This window comes from Lycorma delicatula, chromosome 1 (assembly GCF_047948215.1).
Source record: "Lycorma delicatula isolate Av1 chromosome 1, ASM4794821v1, whole genome shotgun sequence".
Taxonomy (NCBI): domain Eukaryota; kingdom Metazoa; phylum Arthropoda; class Insecta; order Hemiptera; family Fulgoridae; genus Lycorma; species Lycorma delicatula.
This window is the reverse complement of record NC_134455.1, coordinates 316,215,267-316,242,393: the sequence shown is the minus strand read 5'-3', so window position 1 is coordinate 316,242,393 and position 27,127 is coordinate 316,215,267. Positions and strand designations below refer to the sequence as shown.

Genomic DNA, 27,127 nt, shown 5'->3' with positions numbered 1-27,127 from the left:
CTGTTTTGAAGTATATCATAGTCTATGTTTTTCTTGCGAAAGAAAACTCTTAGCCTAAAATTTTCTTCATTACGTTATATATTCTGTAAATTAAATTATATGGTTGATAGGCAAGCGACAAGCTACCTGAATAGCATTTCTTACCAAACATTTGATCAAACATTCATCAGTTTTCCTATAATATTTTGTTGCTGAGTTGTTTTAATTTAATTAATCCTCAAGATTTTGTTAATATACATCACAAATTAGACAATTATATACATTCAATATTTATAAATAACTGCAATGTTTTCGGAACAGTTAATAATTCAACATTCTCTCATTTAAACAACACTCTCAATTTCCAATATTCAGTACAGGTGATTTTTTAAACATAATTTGATAAGAAAAAAAATAATAAGATAATCGATTTATTTATAAATTAAAATAAATTTAAAAAATCTCCTTTTTAAAAGCCGGCCGCCAGATTTTGTTTTGTACTGCTAAAAAGGAAGTGCTGAATTATTCAAAAGTAATCTTAGTGGAAAAAACAGACAAGTAAGATTAAAAAAGGTTACGTACTGTAAAACGAGTAGACGAGTTGAAAAGGATGTAACAAAAACAATTCGTTACAAAAAAATAAAATTACAAATTCTCGTACCAGTAGATCCTAAAAAGGTTTGTAAATGTTTCATTTGAACGTCTGCCCTTATATTTTTAATTTATATATATAGATAAAAATAATAAGAATTAAATGAAACTGAAAAGATTCTATACATTTTTGAAAAACGTTTTTAATTTTTAAACGTTTGTTTTTGGTAAAACGTTTCTTTAGTAATTTACAAATTTAGGATGTATTAAGCTAATCTTTTAACAGAATAAATAAAATTAAAAAATCTGATGTGGACACCACATCCTTGTATGCCTATTAAATTATATATTTTTAATAAATATATTTAAAAAAAATTATAAGTGCATAAAATTTTATTTCATTAATAACTTCTGATATTGTTGTTGTTGTTATTATTGGATTATTTATTGTAATCTTTTTTTACAATGAGAGGTTAATGAATATATTTAAATTAAAAAAAAGGAGATGAAATCGGATTCGAACCGATGTGCCTTCCCCTTGTAAGATCCAAATATTTCATTAATTAAACTTTTATTAGCAATAACTCTGGAACCAATGAAAATAAATACCACTTAGGATATATCGTTGAAAAGCTCTCAATGAGGGCTTATTACTGCAGTTAAGAAAAGTCCAAAATCCAAATCTTTTGGATTTTGGGCTGTTTTGGACACTTTTGGTCCAGTCGATTACAATCAAAAGAGGAAGTGCACAACTAGATATTACAACAGTTCTAAATTCAAAATTTCAACATTTTACGGCATCTTTACATTTTAATCATTTTTAAGTTATGCGAGACACGTACGTACATACGTATAGACGTCACGCCGAAACTAGTCAAAATGGATTCAGGATGAACAAAATGGATATTTCCGTTGAAATTTGAAAGCCGACATTTGTCACGATCATAATACTACCTTTACTTTGTGCAAGAAAGTAAAAAAGGAAACAATTTTCATACGAATTTAAAAAAAAAAATAACTGGAGACGCGGGTTCCAACACTTCGAATTTTTAAGAATGATGTAGACCTTAGGAATGTATTTTAGAAAAACGAATTAATAAATGACAATAAATAAAAAAAGATTTTAAATGATATTCATAAGGATTTATTGAAATTTCAGAGGTAATTTAGTCTCCTCTTTTAAAAATAGATTTTTTTTGTTGGTCTCTGCAAATGAATCTTAGTTAAAAGAAATCAAGAGTAAAAATTAAAGCAATCAAGATTTTTAAAACAATTAGTTTTTTTCGTACAATAATCGACTGATGGATACAAATTCTTGGTATCCGAAAGAGCACTTGATAAAAAACCTTTAAACGTACAACAGCTCTACTCATTCATTATATTCGTTTCATCTTTTGGTACGAATTATATCAATATAATAATATACGTACATACGTACGTGCGCGCGGGCTATTTCTCTCACATATATATATATATATATATATATATATATATATATATATATGTGTGTGTGTGTGTGTGTGTATGTATATATATATATATATATGTAATATGCATCCATACTGAAAATTTGTTAATTAATAAACTTTCGCTATATATATTTTTTAGTCGAGTTTGTAAATTGAATAAAAAAACTCTCGTACAGCACTGCGCAAAAAGATGGTCTTTTTGTTTCTAATGCTCTATCAATTTTGGAGTCAGGAAAGTACTGATTTTCATAGTACAACTTATGATTTTCATCATACGTTCGATTAACGAGTAGACTCTACACACAAGCATCAAAATTCGTTCACCACTGAGTCTTAATGCATAAGCCTGTATGAAAAATACACTACTACACAGTCAACGTAATCTCAAATTGAGGTTATATTGTCTGTTATCGTCCTTAAATTGAGCGTAACTCAAAAAAAAAGACTCAATCAATCTTCATAAACTTTCCACAAGCACAAATTCAGATACACTACTACAGCATATACAAATTTTAATGATGTTGATTTAATATTTTTTGAAATTTTCAAGCCACAAAATTTTATATATGATTGGTATTTTGGGGATTTTCGCGTCATAGAATTTTATACATAAATGGTATTTTCGTACTCTTCATACCTGAAAACGTAGAGAATTCTTCCCCCTCCCCAAACAAACCACGCGAACGAAATTGATACCTAAAATTGAGGTTATGTTGTCTGTTATCTACCTTTATTCATTATTTTCAACAGGTAGTGTATAAAAACACCACTGTCTATATGAAAACGTCTTAAGTAATGCAGGACATGAAAATATCCGATAACCATGCATATAACCGTTTATTTAAATGTACTTCTGTTATTTTATACTAAACTGACATTAAGGAGCGATCAGTATCAAATTTCAAAAAATTTGATAGTTATATACATAAAAACTGTACTTTATTCTAATTAAAAAAGTTACTTTAATTAACTCAATTAAAAAAAAAAATTATTTTCTCTTAATAAAAAGTTTATTTTTACATACACCTTATTCTTGGCGAATAATTACATAATTTTTTGTATGTTTAAAAATCAAAATTATTTTAAATATTTTTCACATGTTATTATAACAAATTTATTTCAGTCGTGAATTTATCCTGTGATTTGGTTTACTTTTTTATGACACCAGTTTCTTTACCCCACTAAAGATTATAAAAAGGAAAAGAGTCTAATTATATATACTCGTATATTTTTTTTATTTTATTCTGCAGAAAATCGTATAAATTATTGCTCACGTTTATTCGATTACAACTTTATAAATAAACGAAAAAACCCACAACTTTATATAATACCATAATTTATGCACAGCATAATGCATTTATAATAATAATTCTGCACCCGCTCTAGACTTACCCATTTGGCAGCCATAACGGCACTTCTACATCACAATACCCTAAAGGGAAAACACCTACTTCGTGATGACTCGAGTCGCTATATCTTCTCGTTGCTTCTAACCCAATTGGTTCTATCTTTTCTGCCGCCCTAATAAACTTCTGCAATATAATTTATTTACTGTATAGAGCAGTCTTCGATGCCTGTCGGTCTATCTTGACCTTTGATTTTCTCTAAATATACGAATATATTTTCTAGTTATTCTACGTACTTATTTTTTATTATTAAAAATTTTAGGTCAGTTGTAATAAATTATACGGATGTAATTTGAAAATTATCTTTTTTAAGCAAAACTACAAGAAAACAGTGACAATCTTCTGGTATTGTAATAATCATTAATATTCGTAATTTAATGGCATTATCCTTTAAAGCTACATTAGTAACACCGACATGTTCATGACTTGAGATGAACATATGAACATAGACAAAGTATTCATATCTTTTGAAGATGAAAATTGACATTGCGTAACAATACTGGATTTATTTAGGAAGTTATAATTACTATTAGATGAATTTGATTAGAGTAATTTAGGCTGTGCATATTTTAATTTATTTGCAAGTTTAGTAATCGTTATACTGTTTCAAGTATTACTCAAAATATAATACAGCTACAAAATGTAACGTTGCTATATGTATTTATACATAACAGCATATATATAAACTAGCCGGTCCGGGTTCGCTTCACTCGCCCGACCGTCAAGCTAGGGGATAGAGCCCACTAGACCCCGGGCCGATCCAGGAATTCCTGTTCCCCCCAGAGCCAATCCTGGGGCCCCTGGATCCCCCCCCCTCAGCTAGCTTTGCTTACCATTAACGTTTAGCCAGATGGCTCCGCCTCCTGGACCCAGTACTGTTAATTACCCTCATGGTTGTGACGATAATACTGATAAATAACAATTAAAGTATTCAAGCTTTAAAGAAACCCGAAAAAGAAACTAAATTAAAAAAAAAACAGAATAGTAGTAGAAAATAAGGAACTAAAGTACTTTTGAACGACCTTTGACGAAGAACCTCACAACTTATTTCTGTTGCCATGGTGACAAAAAAATAACACTGAAGTAAATAAATTAATTTTTTTTTTCTTTAATGAATATCTTTAACTGACAACTTCACCCCTAAGTAGGCTAGGACCTCGAACTATGGCTTAAAACCTTTCCTGGGATAACAAGAATCCTGCAAATTTGAAAGCAATCGGTCGGTTGGATCTTGCGTGATGCTGTTGCAAACGGATAGACAGAACCCGCCACAAAATTTCGCATTTATATATTAGATATAAATATCTGTTCCGATTTTTTTTATCACTGTGATGCATGTAAAACACCTGAGATATAAGCCACTAACTACAATCTTTTTAATGAATAGATGTCACTTTTAAGGCTGAATATAACCTGCATTTTAGTACGTTTAGTAGAACGATATAGAATTGTGTATTTTCTCAGCGAAGAAGACAACGGGAAACTACTTCACTCCTCATTTCTTCTCTAATCCTGGCTGGCATGGGATCTTGTTACTTTTGAGAATGATTTTTAAGTGTGATCTGTGACTCGAATTAAATCACGTACAATCCATTCAATTATAATACTTTACATACGTAACAAAACAAATTTTATTTTAATCCAATAATAACAAGGAAAAAACTGAAAGGGAATAAGCTATAAAAAAATACGAAGAAAATCTCAAGTAATAATGAAGAAAGGATATTTCAGTATTAAGAATCGAATCGAAAAATGGCTTTAAATAATAAATTCACTGTTGTTTTAAAATAAATTAGTAAAGCATGTAAAGCGTGATTAAATATTGGAAATGTTATTAGAAAAATCTGTCTGATCATAAACGAGGCGGAGCAGATTTCTTACAACACCAACGTACAAACTGTTTTGCAAAGTGTAGGCCTTAATTTGAAGAAGGTTTGCAAGGATGTCAGTAGATATCCTGCTATATGAAAATTTAAATTAAAACAACTTGTCTGACCCTTTGTATCTACTGCAAGACATTTATATAAATCTTGTTAGTTCAGAATATTAATTTATTTAGAAAATTGTTAGAATAAAAAAAGAAAAATTTTAAACTGAAAATATTACAGTTTAGCCCACTACTTAGTCAACAATATACAGCAGAAACCCGTTAATTCGACTTAATTTAAACCACGCCTATAGGATTAGCTAAAATTCGGATAATCGAAAGGTTGTATTATATGATACTAAGATAAAAAAATTACTGTGGAAAATATTCGTTTTTTTGTTAAACTACATTTACAGTAACTACTATATGCTTTTTTATCACTGAGCAAAATATACAAGAAATGTTAAAAATACTTTTAAAAAAAAATTACTTGTAAAAATGAAATCATTAAAACTAACTATTAAAATGACAAGACTATTAAAATATTTTATAAAGAAAAACACATTGAATTTATTACTTTTGATTACTGTTTAAATTGGTAATTTTTTTAGTCAGACATTGTTTTAAAGTCTGACTAAACAAGGTTTTGATCAGCAAACAAGGAGAACTGGGGATTGAGAAAACCAAGTTCTTTTCCGGGTGTTTTATGACATGTCTATGTGCGAGGATGCTGAGATGGATTTTAATTATTGTGGTGAGGAAGATACCGCAGAAGACAACGGTGTTCTTTTGCAACCGGTTCGTGCAGCATAGGGGAGGATGCCGGAGAGAATTTGGCGTACTTATTCCAGAGAATATCACTGACAGTTTTCATGTATCACTGTATGTTTTTATTTTAACTCCTACATTCTTACAAAACATCCTGACCCCTCCATAAGGAAAGACAATCTGGTCGGTACACCATCCCCTACGTTCCTAGTCCTGATGGGCTTTACCGGAGATCGTCTTTTAGAACTTTTAAACCTGATAACACATCGCACTCATCAGTTTCGTCCCTGTCAGAATGTCATCGATGCAAATGCCGCGGCAGACATTTCCATCAGTGTATTTATACAATTTATTATCGCCTTCGTATGGCTTCTTTCAACCACGACCACCTACCATAACTTACAACCCTAAATATCGAATTAACCGATTCGCGAAAGCGCGATCCCCGTGCCTTTCTCTACCATCGAAGGTTTTATACAAAATCTCTTCCCAGATCTAACTTTATTTAGTCTATGCAATCAGATTATTACTTGAGTATTTAAATACCAAAAATACTATTCTCATAGCGATAAAACAAATGTTTATTGCAACAACAACTTTGTCCTACAATTCAGTTTACTCAAAGTCCTCTAAATAAAATTCCATCTTACTTATTGGTCGGCGGTGTAGTCCATTGAGGAATTTGGATTCTTTGCTGCATTTCTCAAGATATTCCAGCCCTATCAACCCTCCTCCGTCTCCTCATTTCTATCCACCTTGTATCATTCTCCTCATCATCCAACTACCTCTTTCTCGGTCTTTCTTTCCTTCTTCTTCCACTCAATTTATTAGCACTTTTCTAATTGCTCTATCATGCGGTGTTCTTTGGACATATCTTACTGATCTAATTATGTGTTGCTTCATCTTAATGATAATATCAAGTTCTCTAAACAGCTGCTACAATTCTACACATTAGTTTCCATGCTTTATTTATTTCACACTATTTCATAATAAAATACGAATACAAATTTCAAGTTTACTTAATAGACCGATAAATATGGAAATTAATAAGACGAATACGGTTTATTAATATCAATAAATATTTGTTGATAAATATAAATGAATACTGAAGATTCGTTGAATGGGTAAAATTTGAAGTGAAGAGAGGAAAGGAAAAACGATTTTGGTTGGTTCTTGTAAACTAACTCACAAACTTGGTTGGTGAGTCATATTAAGACACCCAGGTTAAAGTAATTTGGTAATAAAGGAACGTGTAAAAAAATAAAAACTAATAGAAAAAATATAAAAACAGAAAACAAAATTAAACAAAGAATGGAGTACATGAAACAGATGATTGAAGATGTGTGACGTATTAAATATGCCAAAATTAAAAATTAGCACAAAACAGAAAGGAATGAAGAGACTGTCATCAACCAATTGGTTTTATGATAAAGTCGTTTGACAAAATGACTGATGAATCATAAAAAGTAGTAATTTAAAATAAATTTAAACCGACTCACACAGAAATAGTTAGAGAATTACTAGAAAATTAGCATTGAAACAGCATTCAAGATACAACACCATGTATTACAAATTAAATGAATAAATATTGTTTGATGTTAATTTTTGCGAATAAAAAAAATTTCACAGGAAAAAAATATGGAAATCTTTATGTATGTTCTTGGAGTGTCCTTCAGCTTCAGTTGCTGATACAACCGATTAAAAACAAAATAAACTTTATAAAACATAAATAAAATCACCTTCAGACAAACGTCAAAAAAAAGAATAACAATAGTTTCTTAGGTTTAAAATCTTTACTCTTCTTATTCGGCGCAAAATTGAAACCAACCTCAACAACTTAAATTAAATTGGTGTCTACTTTCAACAGTTGAAATTTAAAGAATTATAAATATTTTAAAAGTGTTATTATTTAAAAAGTTTTTAATGAATTTTTTTTAGTCTAGTTTTATTTATTTTTTGAAAAGTTGGTTTTATTTTCCATCTTTAGGTTTATTTTTATTTAAAATACTGACTTAATTTTAAAAAACGTTCTTCTGCTAACTACCTTTGCAAAAAAAAGAAGATGCAAAGGCTAGATATTCGTAATAAAAGTAAGAAAAGGAATTCAAAGATACGACATAAACAGATTAATAATAGCGCAGTTAAGGATCTGTGGGATACGGGTATATATATTTTTTATTTCTATTAATTATAATTTTGTATTTATATAACCATGTAGTTTATGTACAGCATATCATTTTTCATTAAAAAAGATTTTCCAAGTAAGTTATTTAGAAAAACGAACAAAGGGACCAGATCAGAAGCGAAGATTCCTGTATGAAATAATAAAAGAAACACTGATATCGCTCGATAAATATGGAATAGAGTAAGGCATACTCTAGCCTTACTCTTTACAGAGTAAAGCCTTACTTACTACTTTTTATTTTCCGGTGAATATAGCGTGTAGGGATATTCAGTAGCGTGTAGGGATATTCGGGAGCTTGTAGGAGTAGGGATATCCAGTAGGGGTAAGTGTGGTGATAATGCCAAAAATGGTATCGGTTTTTTCCAAACATTTACGTTTTAGGATTCAACTAGTTCATCCAGACCAAAAAACATACGTATATATGTATGGGAGTACGTATAATGTGTCGGACTGCTTTTGACCTTATTATATTTCAGGACTGATCAAACTGATTTTTAAAAATTTTGCTCAAATATTTCTATATATGGGTCATTGATAGTATTCACTATTTTTTGAAAACTCGTTAAGAAGTTGGGGGATACTGCGAAAAAAACAATTTCGATTTTCTTGATGACATTTCAAAAAAAAATTCATTAAAGCAATTTGTTACCTACAACGCATATTAATGCAAATTAATCCACAATTTTCTTTTTTCAAAACATTAACCCCCACCTCTTAAAACTGAAGTATAAGCTTTTTGTTCTTTTTCTCTACCTCCCTTTGGTTTAAATATTTATCAAACATTTTTGAATGTTTATACTTCATATATATAGAGCTATCACAAAATGTTTACAATTTTAAAAAAATTTAACTTAAAAAATTTTACTTAAGCAAATTTGTTTAGCTTCATTTATGTATGAATATATTTAGAAAGAATTTTATTGATATTTTTTTCCTACCCCTAAAAAATATATAATAGGTCTTTTATTTTTTGGTTCTTTAATTCGTATTATTAAAAATAATTTTTTTTTTAATTTTTTTTCATCACTTAGAGAGCTATTAAAATTAAAGTAGGTTTGGCACCTCAATTATATTCCGCACCCAAATGAGAAATAGTTTCTTTCATAACTTTCGTAAAAGTTATACTTTATTTTTTTTATACATTTAAAAAAAAATTCTTTTAAACAAAGATTTTGCGATACTAAATATTATTTAAAATAAAAACGTTTGTAACTTTATTTCTATTGAAAAATTTACTGGTTATTATATTTTTCTCATTAATTTAAGTATATGGCACTAAATAAAATTTATTTACGGAAACAAGCATAAAAATTACGACAGTTAGTTTAATATATACAACACTACCCCAACTACCTTCATCAATGTCATTAAGCGAGTAAATACCACGTCTACTACTGACAGAATGATTTGATGTATAAGCAGCATTCTAATTATAATATTGCATACAAACATTTTTATCAAGGATTTTTATAATTTGTCGGCAGCTCTATTCTCACAATACAATATTCCCATGAATGACATTCTCCATCCATCTTCCTAGAGCTAAAATAACCTTCATTTACACAATTCTTTAATTATTTGTAATCTACTCAACTATGTTCCATGACATAAATTTTATTATTATTAATGCCTGAATATGTACGTTATCCCACTTAAAAAAAATCATAATGATTACTGAACTTGTACACATTACTTGCATAAAATCGTCCTCAACTATTGATAAAATTAAAATTTTCTTTTTCATTAAAACTTTGATTAAACAAAGAAACAGAATTATAAAAATTATTAGAGTTGCAAAACCTCTAAAAAAATTATTCAATTTCTTCAGGATCATCTGTTCTAATATAATATAAAATTTAAGAACCACATACATCAGTTATAGGTGACTTTTTATGAGATTCAATCATGTTATTTGAAAATAACTTGAACTTCCTCAAGAAAAAAGAAGCTGGGAGAGCATTTCATGACTTTCCCGGTTACGCCGGTCAAGTCATACAATACCTTGCAAATCTTTTTCATTACAAAATTTTTCCAGCTCAGCCGGAAAGTCTTGGCAATTTAATCATTAAAGGCTTAGTTTTATTTACATAATAAATGTTTAAGTAGAATTAAAAAAAAAAACATTTTCACTAGTAAAAATTTCTTAAAATTTTCAGGATTCTTATCAATGAGATCCTTTTTATTAATTATAATGATTATTAAAATAAGATTTAAACATCGAAATTTCCATATTTCAAATAAAATAATTTTGATTTTGAGGGTTCTCTTACTCTGTGGGGACAATTTAGTAAAATTTCTTCTTATAAAGAAATGATCCTTAAGAAAAAAATTAATTTTAAAAAATGTTTAAAAATATTGAAACAAATAAAGTAAAACTTTTATGATAGTAATGAAAAAAGTTGATTCTTATTTTGGACCCGGGGATATTACATGGCCTAAAACTAAACAGAATAAAAATATTAATTAACTCAACCTGTTAAAATAAGTTGAGTTTAACAAATTTTCTTAAGTAAAGTTTTCTCTAAATCTTTCTCCCTTCAATAAAGGCTAAAATAAGAACACAAAATTTTCGATAAAAACTTTTGTAATTAAGATCCGGTGTTTATAATTTTTTTAAATTGTACATAGTTTTTGATAGTCCTGTCTACGATGTATAAAATATGAAAAAAGTGTAAATATTAAAATCAAAGGGAGATAAAGCAAAAAAACATATTTCAATTCTAAGAGGTGCGGATATATTTTATGAAAAAAAGTTTTTTAATTATTTATATACGAGGGATATCTCTAAAGTAAAGACCGCTGGGAAATTTCTCTCCTTAAGGTTGGTGAACCTGTGTCGTTCATGGCCACACTAGTACTGTACACACTGCATTGTTGTCTGTAATTTGTCGCGTTGTAGTATCTTTGATTACGTGTGAGTTATTATGTTATAAAATGAATAGGGAAATCAATGTTACCGCCGACTGTGAAAAACGTGGAGTAATAAGTTTTTTAAACCATCAAAACGTTAAATTCATAGTCAGTTGGTTGCTGTGTACGGTGATAATGTAATGAACGAAAGAAACGTCCAAAAATGGTGTGAAAAGTTTAGAAATAACAGAATTAATGTGCGTTAGGGGAAGTCCTTGATAACCACCGAGGTCTTGTTGAAACGCGTCGATGATGAAATCAGAAAAATCGTTGCTCAATGATTTCCGACTTGGCTCTCCTTTGTCCTGATGTTTCAAGAGCTGTTATCGGTCGCATTGTTCATGACCATTTAGGCTTCAGATAGGTTTGTGCACGTTAAGTGTTATACGTCTTAACGGAACGTGACAAAAAAATCCGAATGGGATCTGCTTTGGAATTTTTGATGCGTTATACAGAAAAAAATCCTTAATTCAATTGTTACCGGCGATGAGACATGGAGTTTGTATTACACGTCAGAGACAAACCGGTAGTCAAGTGAATGGTGTCATCCTCAATCACCTACCAAACCGACAAAGATCAAGCCACAGCCATTTGGACGTCTTTTGGGATCGGTTTGGAATACTGCTGATTGATTTCATGCCACGTGGAACGACTATAAACGCTGAAGCCTACTGAGAAACTTTACGTAAGTTACGGCGCTCCATTCAAAATTGGTGACCTGGGCGGCTGACCGAAGGCGTTGTCCTGCTGTACGATAAATGTCTTGATTCATGTGGCGATTATATAGAGAAGTATTATAAGGTATGTAGTTTAAGAGAAATAAAAAAAAAATATTTGTAGAGTTTGCAGAATAAATGCTTTTACATTGAAACGGTCTTTACTTTAGAGATAACCTCTCGTAAAATGCATTATAAGTAACAAGTTTTCTTTAATAAAGTTTTCTCTAAAAATCCCTCTGAAGAAAGTCGATTTTTTTTGCGTTATCCCACCCTGTAAAAGAATTTTGAAAATGTCCTATATATAGAAATATTTCAGCCAAATATGAAGAGAATCGGTTCAGTCATTCCTGAGATATAAGGTCAAAAGCAGTGCGACATACATATGTTTTTTTTTTTGTTAGTTTAGATGAACTAGGACCCTAAAACTAAAGATTTGCAAAAAAAAAATAAATGCAACATTTTTGAGACGATCACCATATTTTTCCCTTTAAAATTTGGGAAGGTAAAAATATCCAGTGAAAAGGTTATAATAAAGAGTGTGTATATCTTTACTACCGAGTTTGAAGCTTAATAATTCGCTACATATATATATATATATACCTATGTCAGAAAGTCTAGGGGGGTAATATTTTATTATCCAAAACTTGTTATTATCAGTTTCATTTTTACTACACAAATTTAACTTAAAAAAATTAAGAAAAACTAATGAAAGGTTGTATTTTTGACAACGTGTATAACTAACTCAACTCTACTCATGTGTAATGCACACAAATATATTCTTCACTATTTTTCCTCATTGTCTTTGCCCTTTTGAACAACTTTTGATTGCAAATATTGCAGTTATCTACTAATTCTCAAACAATAGCAATCCGACCAGAAGTAGACGTTTTTGTAAATTAGAAAATGATTGGTTTATTTTAAGTGTAAGGTGCAAACGTTAATTAAAAGGAAGTTAACTATTAATACTAGGATAACGTGGTGTGTGGATTTTTTTTAACTACAGCAACGGCAACGTAATAACTCAAGACTAATTTTACGAATAATAATGAACAAATATTATTATGTAATAATACTATTATGGTCATCTAATCATAATTGACTAATCGGCGATAATTCTTTTGATAAGGTTAACTTATATTACCAGAACTAACACGTGATATTTAGGCCTAAACTACATTTCTATATACAAATATAATTTCTCCACTAGGTAATAATGCTTTTTTTTCACTATTATTCGTACTCAGTTTCTCAATACTAATGGCCTTTGTTGCTAGCTAGAATACTATTAGTAAAAAAAAACGCCCCACTAAGTAATTCCGGAAACTTTATTTTCAGGCAGTTAATAGGAGTCAAATTTTTATTTTATAAAAAAAAATTATTTTATAAAAATTATTTTATAAAATTTTACAAAGAGGTAGTCAAGGAAGTCTGGAAACTAGTCTAAATGAATACATTTCTATAGTTTTCCTGCAATTTTTTGTAAACAAATTTGAGTAAAAAATGAAATATCACGCGTAGTTTGATAGTAATATAACTGGGTAACATATAAAACATTTTCGATTATTTACTACTATAAGAATAACCTTCGACCAAGTTGGTAAAGTTACGAGACTAGTACGAGTTAATTAATGAGGAAAGTTTGTAGAGAGAGCCATTTGAACATGTCTAAAACTTTACACTTACAACAGTAGCCGGCTAGGTGTTGTAATATCATGTTAACCACTGACCCAGTAATTGAACCAGGGTACAATTCTCGGAAAGGGATTAACAATTTTTCACCTGTTTCTTCATTCATCTCATTTTCTTTATTAAAATATATATTAAAAGTACTTCTAAAATCGTAATGTTAAAAAAAGAATCAAACAAAATATGAGTTGAAACTGTTCACTCAAAATTCGTCTTATTTAGAAGAAATAATTAAAACAATTTCAAAATTAGTTTGAAAAGATATAAACTTATATACTGATATAAGTTATAAGATTTAAAAGTAACCGAGAAACGTGATTTCATTAACTTACCACGCACTTAGTTAGATTTTGTAGTCAATCATTTTTCACAATATATTATTTACGATTTAATAGTATGATGATTTGAAAAAAAATCATCTCGTTAAGTAAAATTCATTGGAAATTTATTACTTGTTTCCTTATTACTCAAACGTAATGCTGGAATAATAATAATGTTTTACTTTCTCACATATCTCAATATATCAGAAAAAAAGATTTCTTTTAACTGTCAAATTGTTTATATTATGAATGTAAAGATTGAATAAAATTTTATTACATTTAATATGTCGATGTACTTCCTCCGGTAGATAATTTCTTAAGAAATAAATTAAATGGTATTGGTCTCAAAAAGGATTTAAATGAAAAATGGACTGAAAACTAGATACATTTTCATTATTAATAGCTTTTCAGTGATCGTATAATTTTTATAATATTCTTGCATAATACACCTAAGACACGGTTGGAATTCCGTGCCTGAAATACTGTGAAAATAATATTAGAAGTAAAACTGTATGACTAGTCTAGTGAATACGAAAAAGTATTTAACAGAGCTGAATTCGGTGTTATGTTGAAGATTTTTAAAGACATTGTTATATACTAGAAGGATAATAAAGTAATTGTACCCCAAAAAGAATGAAGAGTCGGAAATGATGAAACAAGTTAGATGGGCGTTGGAAGAAGACCGAGGTAAAGATTTTGTTGGTTATCAATACTTTTCAAAGTGTACGATGACAAATTAAGAGAAGACATTAGAAAAACAAAAGGCACTGTAAAGGATAGTGAAAGAATAACGGCAGTCAAGTACGCAGATGACCAGTCAATGTTGCCACAATCAGAGGAGGAACTACAATTCATGATGTTAAATATTGTAAGCAAGCAAAATAGTTTGGAATGTAAAAGTTAAGAGACTGCAAGAAATAAGACTCCGGTTATGCATTGCTGGAAGGAGAGTTTAGAACAGATAAAGTCATTTAAGCCTAAGTGAAAAACTTACGAAAGTTTGGTTAATTGGAACGGAAGCTATACTGAGGAAGTAAGAACAGAATATCTAAGGAAAAAAGGTGGATAATATGAAACTGACTATAAGAAAGACGAAAGAGATATATTTTTACTTGGATAATTTTGAAATGTGTTATAGTGACTAATTAAACTGGAATGGGTAAGGAAATTGAGAAATTACTGAATACAAGGGAGGAGGAACAGGCTTTGATGAAGATGATAACCGTATCATACGTATAAATTGTCTTCAACGAAGATCATACGGAAAAAGGTAGGAAGAAGGAGAAGAGATAAAAGAAAAGAAAAGGGAAAAGGATGCTTACAGATAATAAGAAGGGAAGAAATTATTAGGAAATGAGGAAAGAAATTTTAAGTCTGAGGAAACAGGAAATAACCGACAAAAAGTTTTGAAATGAAACATGCAAAAAAGTTTCTCAATTTTTATTGGAGACACGTGCTTATGATAAGTCCATGCTTAATTTTCATAAAGTGAAGTGTGAAATAACGTGTTATGCAACGATAAATAACCTGGGTTCCGGGAAAGTTGTGAATAAAAAATGTATTTTATAATTTAATTAATTTATTAATTCAGTTTTTCTATAGATTATCCGGATTTTAATTCCAGTTTGAAATTATTTATGCTTATATTGCCACCAAATTTGGAGTGGTAAAAGGGCCACCACTCAAAAAACCTCAAACAGAATTTTTCAGGGCTACCATAAGTTTTTAAAAAGCCAGGTGATAAAATAAATATATATATACACTCACGTTAAGAAGTTCCAAAATGTCATTCAAACTTTTTCTAACTGCAGATCTTGAACATACAAACAACTTAACTAACTGAATATAAATTAGATAAAAAAAAATTATTTGATTTTAATAATCCTCTTTTTGAATTATAAATTTCTAACGACGGACATTTCAACACTATATCTGTCACACTGTCAAGACTAGTGAATCATAACTTCTGTAATCACTTAACATTGTATTTATCTTGGCTGAGTACATTTATTTGTCCTCCAACACCTCGGAAAAAGAGTTCAAGGTAACTGATTTCCATACGATAAAATTCTAAGTCACGTAAATATAATAAACTTACCATGTCTAGTTACTACATCTTTTTTAAAAGAAAAGAGTTAAAAAAAGGTAACTTTTCAGTGTAGTTACGTTAATTCAAAAAAGAGTCAATCTTTCTTTTTATACAAAAATATTGAATAAAAAAAACACACGATCCATTAAATCATTGGGTAGATAGCCTTTGTCACCGATCAACATTTTTTCTTTAATTTAATTTTTTTCTGTAATCCAATCTGTACATTAGTGGATAATTCCACGTTTCCATTATCACATTTTCCTTTGCATTACCACATTATTCCTTCTACTATACCTGACTGTTTTCGAATTTTCTATTATTTTCTCTTAAAATATTTTCCTGTTTTATAGTTATTTCCTATGTCTTGTAGTTGTTTCTTAACCGCCTCCCTTCTTTTATGGGGCTCATTTATAAATCACCCGTAACAATTTTTTCGTTTTTTTTCCTATGTTCAAATCACTACAGAACTTCTTCACTACTTATTTATTTTAAATCAAATGTGAAATTCTAAAATCTATTTACACCTTCTTTTGCACAAATCAGTATTGTTGTTCTAAGGTCTATCAGCTTCCTACAATTCACCAACCACGCTACTAGAAAATATGATATAAACATAAGAAACGTAATGAAAAATGGCAAACCTGACTGACGTTCAAACCTGGAACCTTCTGCATGAAAGACGTTATTATCCCGCGAATTCCACACTTAAAAGTGGGAAATTTTTTAAACAGTTTTACCTAGCTCTTATGATCTAAATGAAACCCTCTTGCATGAAGTTAATTTCAAAAGTCCTACTTTTTTATGCATTGACGAGGTTAAAGATAATATACTTTTAAATATTTCGAAATAAAAAAAATGACATTACAAATAGTGTAAGTAAAACTGGAATGTATAAAAGGTACTTTGTCTAAATTTTTCTTGTATTACTAACAGGTTGACTGCTATGAGACCCGATTCTGAGTCTTAAGTTATACGTACAGTCTGAAGTTATATGACCGGGTTCGAATGCCGGTCAGGCATGACATTTTTACACCTCACAAAAATTGCCATTCATCTCATCCTCTGAAGTAATACCATAATATCTAACGGTGGTCCTGGAGGTTAAAAATATATAAGTTATATGTACAGCTGCTAAAAGTTGGACTATGAGACCCGTTTTGATGTCTGAGTGACACAGTGATTTCCAGCTATTAAGGATCTTTATTGAGTTACATTTTTTAGGAAAAAAGTTCCATACTGTAATAGAGCAAATTAAAACGATTCCAACAGTATAGTGTACTTAGTTTCTTTGTGCATCGCCTCATTCAAAGTTACCAAGTTATTTCCCAAAAATAAAAATTTTACTATATTGTTATAAAATAACAGCTGATTTATACAAAATAAATTTAATTTTTTTTTTTTTAATCTTGTTATTTAGAACGGCAAACAGCCATTTTCGGGGAGACAATATATATATGTGTCTAGACTGATTTTCTCAATCATTATTAGATAGAAATAATTGTAGATAAAAAACCTGTAAATAGTGTACATAAATTATTTTTACTATTTTTAAAAACAACTTTTTTCATTAGGGATATTTTATTTCACGTCAAAATTCTTTTGAATTATACTGTTACAAAGTGATAGATAAAATAAAAAATTGAATGTAAAGTTTTTCACAAGTGCGTTTTGAACCATACAAACCTATATTTTTGGATTTCATCGTTTCAGATGACTGAAATAGTTTATTTTCCTATTTCATCCTAGTAAACATTACGGTATATTGTAATAATAAAACTTCCATTTATGTTTTATTCACTGAATTTATATTTTTTATTTTTGAGGCACCAATTTATGTCTTGCTCACTGAAATACTTACTGTGAGGCCAAAATTTATGTCTCACGTTTTTGTTTTTTTATTATAATTACACAGAATTTAAAATAGAATTTGAATTTTATAAAAAAACTAAGATTGAAAAGAAACAATAATTAGGGAAAAAATAGTTTTGTATTATATACATGTAATATTTTTGTATTACATTCTCGCACATCACATTATATGTCAAATATTGAAATATTTGCCGTTTTTGGGTTTAGAAGTTAACCTACTGATAAGTTTAAAATATATTTATTTTATTAATTAATTTTTAGCTTTTTAAGCTTGTATATACGTAGGAATATGGAAATGGAATTTTGTGTAGCGTATGAAAACCGCTACGCCTAACCAGAATTTGAAACCGGGACCCTCGAATGAAAGGCCGAAACGCTTTCAATTCGCCACGAGATCGGCTTACTGAATAAATACTTATAAAAGATTACATAAGCAAATTTCAGTGACAAAGCTTCGTACAATACAGCAACTGTTAATAAAAAATAATATTCTACAATAATTTTTAATATATATCCACATTATTATTTTGCGTTTGAGTAAAACTTACTAAGTTAACAAAAGACTAAACAAAATTACGCTTAAAAGAGAGATCAATGGTCTACAATAATCTTATTTAACAATGTAAAAACTACATAAATACATCATAAAAAGGTGGGTGGCAGTGTTTACAAAATGATTTATCTTAAATTAGAAATAATGTGGTAAGGAAAGAATGGAACTTTTTACTTTATATCTGATAACATTTTTACTTAACGATTCGCTGCATGTAATGGAACCATTAAATTGTTAAGGAAGTTTACTTAACGTAAGAGATTACGGTAATCGAATTAAACGGAAATGAGTACTAATTTCATTTTATCGTTTCTCTTCACTCGTGATTAATTAATATAAATAAGTTGCTATAAAAGTAAGTATTAATATAAAAAGTTTATAATTATATGTTTTAATAAAATATAACAGCAAAACCTTTTCTTTTTTGTGTAAAAAGATTAGTGATCATATCGTATTAAATAATTAAATCAAAATGTGTATTTTTAGATTTAATTAATTACGTTAGCGTGATTATTCTTTTTGATTTGTAAATCCGACAAAAAGTAACAAGCTTAACCTGGAATTGAACCAGAGATTTTCTGAATAAGAGACAGAGAAGGCTATTTTATGTATCTATGTTTCTTCAACAAAATGGCTCCGAAGTATATATAATAACTGATCTTCCTATAATAAGGAAAATAAAAATACAAATTCCACTAATTATTGAGTTTTAATGCAGTAGTGAGGGGCCGAGTGTCCATACAGTTATGAGATCCTACCGTCTTCGAAAAATTGAATCTTCCAAATATTACTACATTTTTCTAAACTTCTGTTTGGCATAAAATTCTGAAATTTTGTGTCTAGGCTTTGTGTATCAGCGTATAAGCTTAACATACTGATCAGTAATAAAAAGTAGACCTGCCAGAGTGTAATCAATATTATATATTTCACAAAAAATTAAAAAAAATTAATTGTAATTTCAGAATAATGATTTTCTGGAGAATAATTTTTATTAAATGAAATAAAGTAGTAGGCTTGCAATGAAATGGTTAATCGATATTAAAACTTTTAATGAATAATAATAAATCGATTTAGAACATTTTAAGAAAATTTAAACAATATTAAAATCTACAGTTAGGAGATAGGAAGAAAATATATTCAAAACTTTATATTTTAAAATATATGATTTTAATATAAATTTTAATTCTTACTTAGACCTAAAATTTTCAAGAAAGAAAACTTTTTGTGCCTGAGTTACAAAAGTAACCGACATGATATTCTAATCAATATCTCGCAGCACAAATAGTCTACATTTTAAAGAAATGTACAAGTTGAAATAAATAAATTAAAAGAAAGGAAGGTCTGGAAATATTACACTAATAATATATCTTATCAAAACAACAGGTAATAATGAACTTAATTCTAGAAATTTTCTAAACAGAGTAAACCGCGCTTACTTAAACTTTAGTTACATTCTGAACACACAAAAGTTCCTCTATTCTACCAGGGTCCGGCATATAAATCTGACGATTTTGTAGTAATTGTTATGTTGGCACCACTGTCAATGAGAAGGCGGGAGTGTTCTACATCGACAAGTCTATTCGTGCTATTTCAGTAGCCAGTATGTCGTGGTCGGGTGAACAACGAGCGTTTGTGATTGAAGCCTATTTTAAAAATAACGACTCGGTTATTATAACACAGCGTTTATTTCGCAGACATTTCAATTTAAATCGACACGCGTCAGTTCCTAGTAGGAATACAATATTCTTGTGGGTGAAGAATTTTAGGAACACATCGTCTGCTTTAAAAATGAAACCAACAGGACGAAAACGGACTGTGAGAACGCCTGACAACATTAACGCTGTAAGGTTAGCTGTTACGCGGTCTCCACCACGTTCAGCAGTGAGACATGCTGCTGCGCTAGCCATTTCTGATCGAAGTGTACGACGAATTCTTCATCCCGACCTGAAATTCCATCCGTATAAGATGATGTTAGTGCAGCAACTTAATGCAAATGATTGGGCGTCTCGCAAAGCAGCTTGCGAGGTCATCCTCGAAAATGTCCACCAGGATGCCATTATTCTTTTAAGTGACGAGACACATTTTCATCTGTCAGGATTTGTGAATAAACAAAATTACCGTTATTGGGCTTCGCAAAATCCACCGCAAATTCTTGAAAAACCACTTCACAACAGTCAATATGTTACAGTGTGGTGTGTGGTTTCAAAGTTCGGCATAATTGGCCCGTATTTTTTTGAGGAGTTAAATCGCAGTGTAACAGTAACATCTCATCGATATGTAAACATGTTGAATGAATTTCTGCGACCGAAAGTGAATGACTTTCAAGGACATGACATTTGGTTTCAACAAGATGGTGCCACCGCCTATTCGGCGAGAATCGCAATGGATGTTCTGCGAAAAACCTTTCCTGGAGGTTTGATTTCCCGATTTGGCGACATTCCTTGGACAGCGCGTTCACCTGATCTGGCTGTCTGATTTTTTTCGGTGGGGATATCTCAAACATAAAGTCTTCAGTAGTCGACCACAGTCAAATGCAGAACTCAAGGAGGCCATTCAACGAGAAATTGAAACAGTTCCACGAGTGATGATTAAGCGAGCAATGTCAAATTTTAGAATGAGGTTAAGTGAGTGTGTGAGGAGTAATGGAAAACATTTGGACGACATAATATTCAAATAAAAAATATCTATGTAAGTAATTCACTATAAATTGCAAAAATTGATCTTTAATTTGATATATTAAATGTTTTAATAGAACGAAACACAGTTTAATTATTATCCCTCAAAAATCGTCAGGTTTATATGCCGGACCCTGGTACTGGTTGAGGAAATTTTTCCTTCGTGCACTGTTTTAGAAAAAGAGAAATGCAATAATTAATTATTTTATAGCATCCTCTTTTATACTCGTAGTTATGAAACAAGTATAAAAAGCTGTCGTTACAAGAATACTTTGTTTGACAGTAATGATCTTTACTATAGAGCCAGCACCTGTGGTGAATAGAAAGGTGTCAATTGTAAGGCTAAACTTCAAATTAATTTTGATAGGTTTGATATGTTGATGAAGAACTGTACATTCGACTCGTTGAAGGTTTCAACGCATATTTTACCTAGTCAGCGTGTGCATTTGTTTTTCATGAGAATTCAGGTATGAATTTAGATATGATATTCATAAGATTATAATATATGAGAATATTCCTATATTCTAAAAGATAAATTCAAAGATCAAAATCAAAGATATTTATCTTTGAGTATAGATACGAGAATATTGGGTATGACTTTTGTTTCATATCCGATAGTATACGACTATATCGTTTTGTTTCGCAAACAAAAATCTTGTAAAGGTTTTTAGTAATATTGTGCTGAACCATTATATTTCTTCTTTTGTAATTTCTTAATAATTAACAGTCAAAAATTAACGAAAAATTCTGATTCTGCATAAAATATATTTACGAGTATATCATATTAAAATTATAAATTATAATAGAATAATTTCAGAAACATGTCATTTAACGACACTTATAATGGCAATGTTTAAAAAACACTGATATTTAAAACAATGATTAATCGGTTTAACTAGAAACATAAAAATTGTTATGTTTGAAAGATCAAAATAGAAACGGTTTTTAAAAATTACTCTAATCTACTTCGCAAATATTTAGTACTCAATTTTCATTATTTTCAGATCATCAGATAAATTAAACTTATACATTAAAACTGTAATACGGTTATTTAATTAATGACAATGTAAAGGGGCGCACTTTTAACCTTAATATTTTGATAAATCCAAATATTCCCATCATGATGTAGCGTAAATTCATAACGGGCAATCTTTGATATTAAACTAGCTATTTAAAATAGTATTTGATTTTAAAAAGTTACAAATTTGGTGAACCATTTAAAAAAACTGAAACATTTAAAAAAACTGAAACATAAAAATTAGAATTTTTATCCTATTTACTAGTCAAATAAGTTTATTAGAATGCTAAATCTAAAAATTAATGGTCGAGCGGTTAAGCTATTATATAACAATAATCGAAATAAAACAAACGTTTGTCCTCGATATTGATTTCAAGGAACCCTTAATAAAAAATATGTAAATCTATTAATAGTTTCAACAAAAAAAAAAATCTAAGTTTAAAATAATTATTATTTACTGACCTATTCTTTTAATATGTACATCCCTGTTGAAAGACACTCTAGGACGTTGAGAACTATCAGACCTCTGAGAGTCTGATCGACCGACATCTGGCATAGCAGCCACAAACTGACATCACCACCTATCCTAAATAGAAAAGAAAAATACAATAAATAAATAAATAAAATTTTAATTTAAATCTACAATAAAAAACTGTTTTAGAATTTAATTCAATAAACAATAGCTTTAGGAAAAAACTTTAGCTATAAAATATAGCATTCAACGTAAATTCTATGAACCATGATGTAAGATTATCTTTTGTTTTCCAACAAGACTTCTCATAGCAAAGTTGTATTATTATTTCAGTTTTAAGATTATTTTTATTTTAAGAATACAAGTAAACCGTTTTTGTCATTTTGCAAGTATTGTTTATTGTTTTTGTATTTCCATTTATTTTTATTAATTTCTTTATATCTTTTTACTTAAAATGATTTAAACATTATTTATTTCTAGATTTTTATTTATTTTAAATAATCTTTTAACATTATCTTAGATATTTTATACAATTATCAGATGAACGGAGTCTAGGATAAACTCGATACGGACTAAGTTGTAAAGGGTAGGTAGTTTATAATGACCACTTGTTTGTACCTCCGGTCTCGGCTACAGTTTATTATAGAAGTGTATCGCTAGCTTGCAGTTTTTATAAGTTTCTCTCCTACACTTGACAGGTAAATTATATTATAGTTATAATAATTTCATGTCGACAAAAGAAAACATCGTATTATCGCCCAATCGTAACGATTTTCTTTAGCATCGCTGCTGGCTAAGTAAAGCGATCTTACTCTTTTAAATCAAGTAAAGATAGACTGTAGTATAACTGTTTAACAGTATTTATTTTTTCTGTTTAGTTTTAACGGACCATTTATTTTACTTATCTTTCTATACAGACTATTAGTAACTCTTACAAGAAAATCGTACTTGAACAAACTCTTTTCAAATAATTCTATTAATTCAAAAGGAGCCAGCTTTTTTGAATTTAAAAAAGAAATTTCTAAAAAACAAACTATTCTCACTATTTTGTTGTTTGAGATATTTGTGTATTCTCTACGAGTAAATTACTAAGAAAAATACTGTTCGCTCTAGAACGCTGGTCGACGACGTTTTCGATCAAAATAAAAATTTTACTTAAAAAAGTAGATCGATTTTATTTTTTTTTACTTTTGGCATCCTGAGTTAGTAAATAACAAAAATGTATTTTTCTTCAAGAAAAAAAAGATATACTAGTAATTAGTTTTAGGTAAGGTAAGGTGCCCACCGGGTTGGTCTAGTGGTGAACGCGCCTTCCCAAATAAGCTGATTTGGAGGTCGAGAGTTCCAGCGTTCAAGTCCTAGTAAAATCAGTCATTTTTACACAGATTTGAATACTAGATCGTGGATACCGGTGTTCTTTGGTGGTTGGGTTTCAATTAACCACACATCTCAGGAATGGTCGAACTGAGAATGTACAAGACTAGACTTCATTTACACTCACACATATCATCCTTTGAAGAATTATCTTAACGGTAGTTACCGGAGGCTAAACATGAAAAAGAAAAGGTAAGGTAATGTATAGGAAAAATGTTAAAAGGTATGTTTATTTTATAAGTTAGATTAAATTTGCTTATGCTATTTCATCTTGTTTTAATATGACAAAGTGATAATGATAGTAATAATGGGCAGAAATTGTAAGATCTTACTACAGTTTTGTATAAAACCCAAATAAGATATGAAAACAATTTTTAATAATTTAAAAGAAAACAACATTTTTAAGCCTCATAAATAGTTCTTACTGCGAAAAAATATGTAGTTAGCTGCTGTAGTTAAATTCACAAAGGAGAGTGTGAAACAATAAAGTTTACTATAAAATTTGCCGAAGCGGATTGTCCATATTTAATGCATAAAAAAAAATTCAGACTATTTTCTGAACTTCATTTATGAGGAGGATATCTAAATAAATAGTAGAAATAAAATTAATTTTAGAAATAATATTATTTCTTTAGCAATATCTAACAACAACACAATTAATTGGCGACAATAAATATTTTTTTGTTTACATAACAAAAATTATGCTATTAATTTCAACAGGTTTAACACATTGTTAACTAAAAATGAGGCTTCCATTAAGAAACTATAGCTAAATCGTTTTCAAAATATTTAAAAATATATAAATAAATATTAAACTTCTTTATACGATTTTAAAGAAGATTTTTGTTCTGTTAAAAATTGTACCTTTTTACTTCCGTATTTTGTTTTGAATTAAAATCAAATTTCTGAAACTTATATTTTTTATATTGGGTTTACTTATTTGAATTTTTGCAGAATTAAATTTTCATCAAAGTTTGTTAAAAATTTTTATTTATGCACATTAGACAAACTTAATTTACGGTAAATCTAAATAAATGGTGCTTATTTTTTACTCAAATCTTTTAAACTTTGCGACAATTTTCTGGGAAACTACTGAAGATACTGGGATTTATTTTCTTGAATTTTTCAGGTCAAAAAGCACATAAAACCATCTAATTTGAAACTTAATTAATATCAAGAATTCCAGTACGCCTTTATTTTATCCTTGAAGCAGAAATAAGGCCGAAATATTTCGTTATCCGCAACTCGAAAACAAAGTGTTTTTAGAAATGTTTACATAGGAAGTTTTTTGCGTATATTAATGTCCCAAATCAACTTTCAAAGTATTGCTGTACAATTTTGAATCAGCTTCTATATACAATTTTGAATCAGCTTCTATATATTTATCTTACTCATCGTGTGTGTATGAATATATATGTGTGTGTGAGTACACACACACATATATGATTTTAAAAGAGGTTTCATTTATAATGGTGTAAAAAATGAAACAAATTTTTTTTAATCCACATCAGTAATGTTTTATGTACAAAAATTAAATCAGCTACCGCTCATCAAAGATAATAATGAGATGGGATTTAACATTTGTTGAACAAATAAGTTGTTTTATCTTTGGTTCCATAAGAGTATCATTATTTTCACAGCTGAAAAAAATTACTTTATATATATATATATATTTGCTCTTCAAACAAAACTTTAATTTTTTTCTATTGGAACTTAAGCGTTATTAAAGAAGTATAATTATGTTTATTGATGACTTAGCATTCTTCGGTTTTTTATCTTAATTCATCATTGCTGCAGGGCTTATTTCTAGCAAATTTAAACCTTGCCAACTTAATCCTTGAGTATGGCAAAGTGATATGCATCTTCATCACACTCAGTTGAAAATACCTTTTTATAGGAAAAATACACATATACCAAATTAGTGTAAACATAGAATGTAATAAAAACGTAAACATTTAAAAGAAGAATCTTATAAGTTATTATCAAAAACAGATGATGCTGCGACATCAATTTTCAGTGTAGTAAATATGGTTTTTTTTTCTTTTATTTTGTACATTTTAAAATTGATTTTTATTATAATTTCAGTAATTACCAATCAACTGATGTCAGTAATTATCGTACTGTAACCGGGAATTAACGCGTATATAAAATTTCAAGTAATTTGGGTGACTGGAAGTAGGTAAAAAATTTTCAAGATTTGAAAATGGAGAAGTTAAATATTGAAAAAGCGGTCAGAAAGAACTTTAATTCATATCCCCAGAAATCATTTCCTAAAGTGCATTACCAGCCAGTTAAAAGAAAAAACCTATATGAGAACAAACCACCTTTAAAATGATTAAAATTTGTTATTAATTGATTTAATTTTTATTTAAATTATTTCAAATGAAATATCTTATAACTAGAACGTAACCTAAGCAATAAAAATGGGAAAATAAAATCTTTTAAGCTTTTCCAAGGGGAACAGAAGTTTGGAGTCTACCATCTAAAAAAAAATTACATCATAGGAAAAACCAATATTACTACTAGTAACAATAAACCAATATGGTTTAAAATAAACCAGTAGAAAATAAAAATAAACCATATTACTAAAAAAAAATCTAAAAAAATCTTTAATAATCTATTATTAAAATCTATCTATTTAATCTATCTTATCTATTTTATTAAAATCTTTTATAATATGATTAATAAACCATACTATATCTTTAATTTAGCAAATAATAATGTTGAGTTAAATGAAGAATTTAATAAAATATATAGCAACATAAAATGGCTATAATTTAAAAGATATAACTAGATAAATATCAATTAAAACATAAAAATATAATTAATAATTCACAATCTTAAAAGAAGTTTGCCGGGCTTCGTGCCGCGAGTGGTAGGTAACTTTTCATCCGGAGGTCCTGGGTTCGAATCCCAGTCGGCGTGGCATTTTTCATATGCTACATTTCCATATCACACGCACAAGCTTCAAGCTTACGTGGTGATATCATCAAGTAAAGAGATAAAAAAAAATTATTTTCATAAAATTATAATGCTAACATATAAAAAAGACAAAAATCAGTAATCTAATTATACAGTTTTCCTAAGAACTAGTAAGAAGTTAAATAATTAAATTACAATTAATCTCATAAAACCTGTCTTTGTAAAATATAGTACAGAAACCAAAACTGCACA

General features: G+C 29.1%; 1 protein-coding gene across 3 annotated transcripts in view; it reads right to left on the bottom strand.

The window, feature by feature from the left end:
• Window positions 1–27,127, bottom strand: part of blo (bloated) — a 230,586-nt gene that overhangs the window by 104,316 nt on the left and 99,143 nt on the right. For all 3 annotated transcript variants that reach the window (XM_075381970.1, XM_075381971.1, XM_075381972.1), the window contains exon 2: window positions 22,570–22,693. In XM_075381970.1, the coding sequence (XP_075238085.1) occupies window positions 22,570–22,663 (94 nt within the window). In that variant the 5' untranslated portion in view covers window positions 22,664–22,693. The remainder of the gene's footprint in view (window positions 1–22,569; window positions 22,694–27,127) is intronic.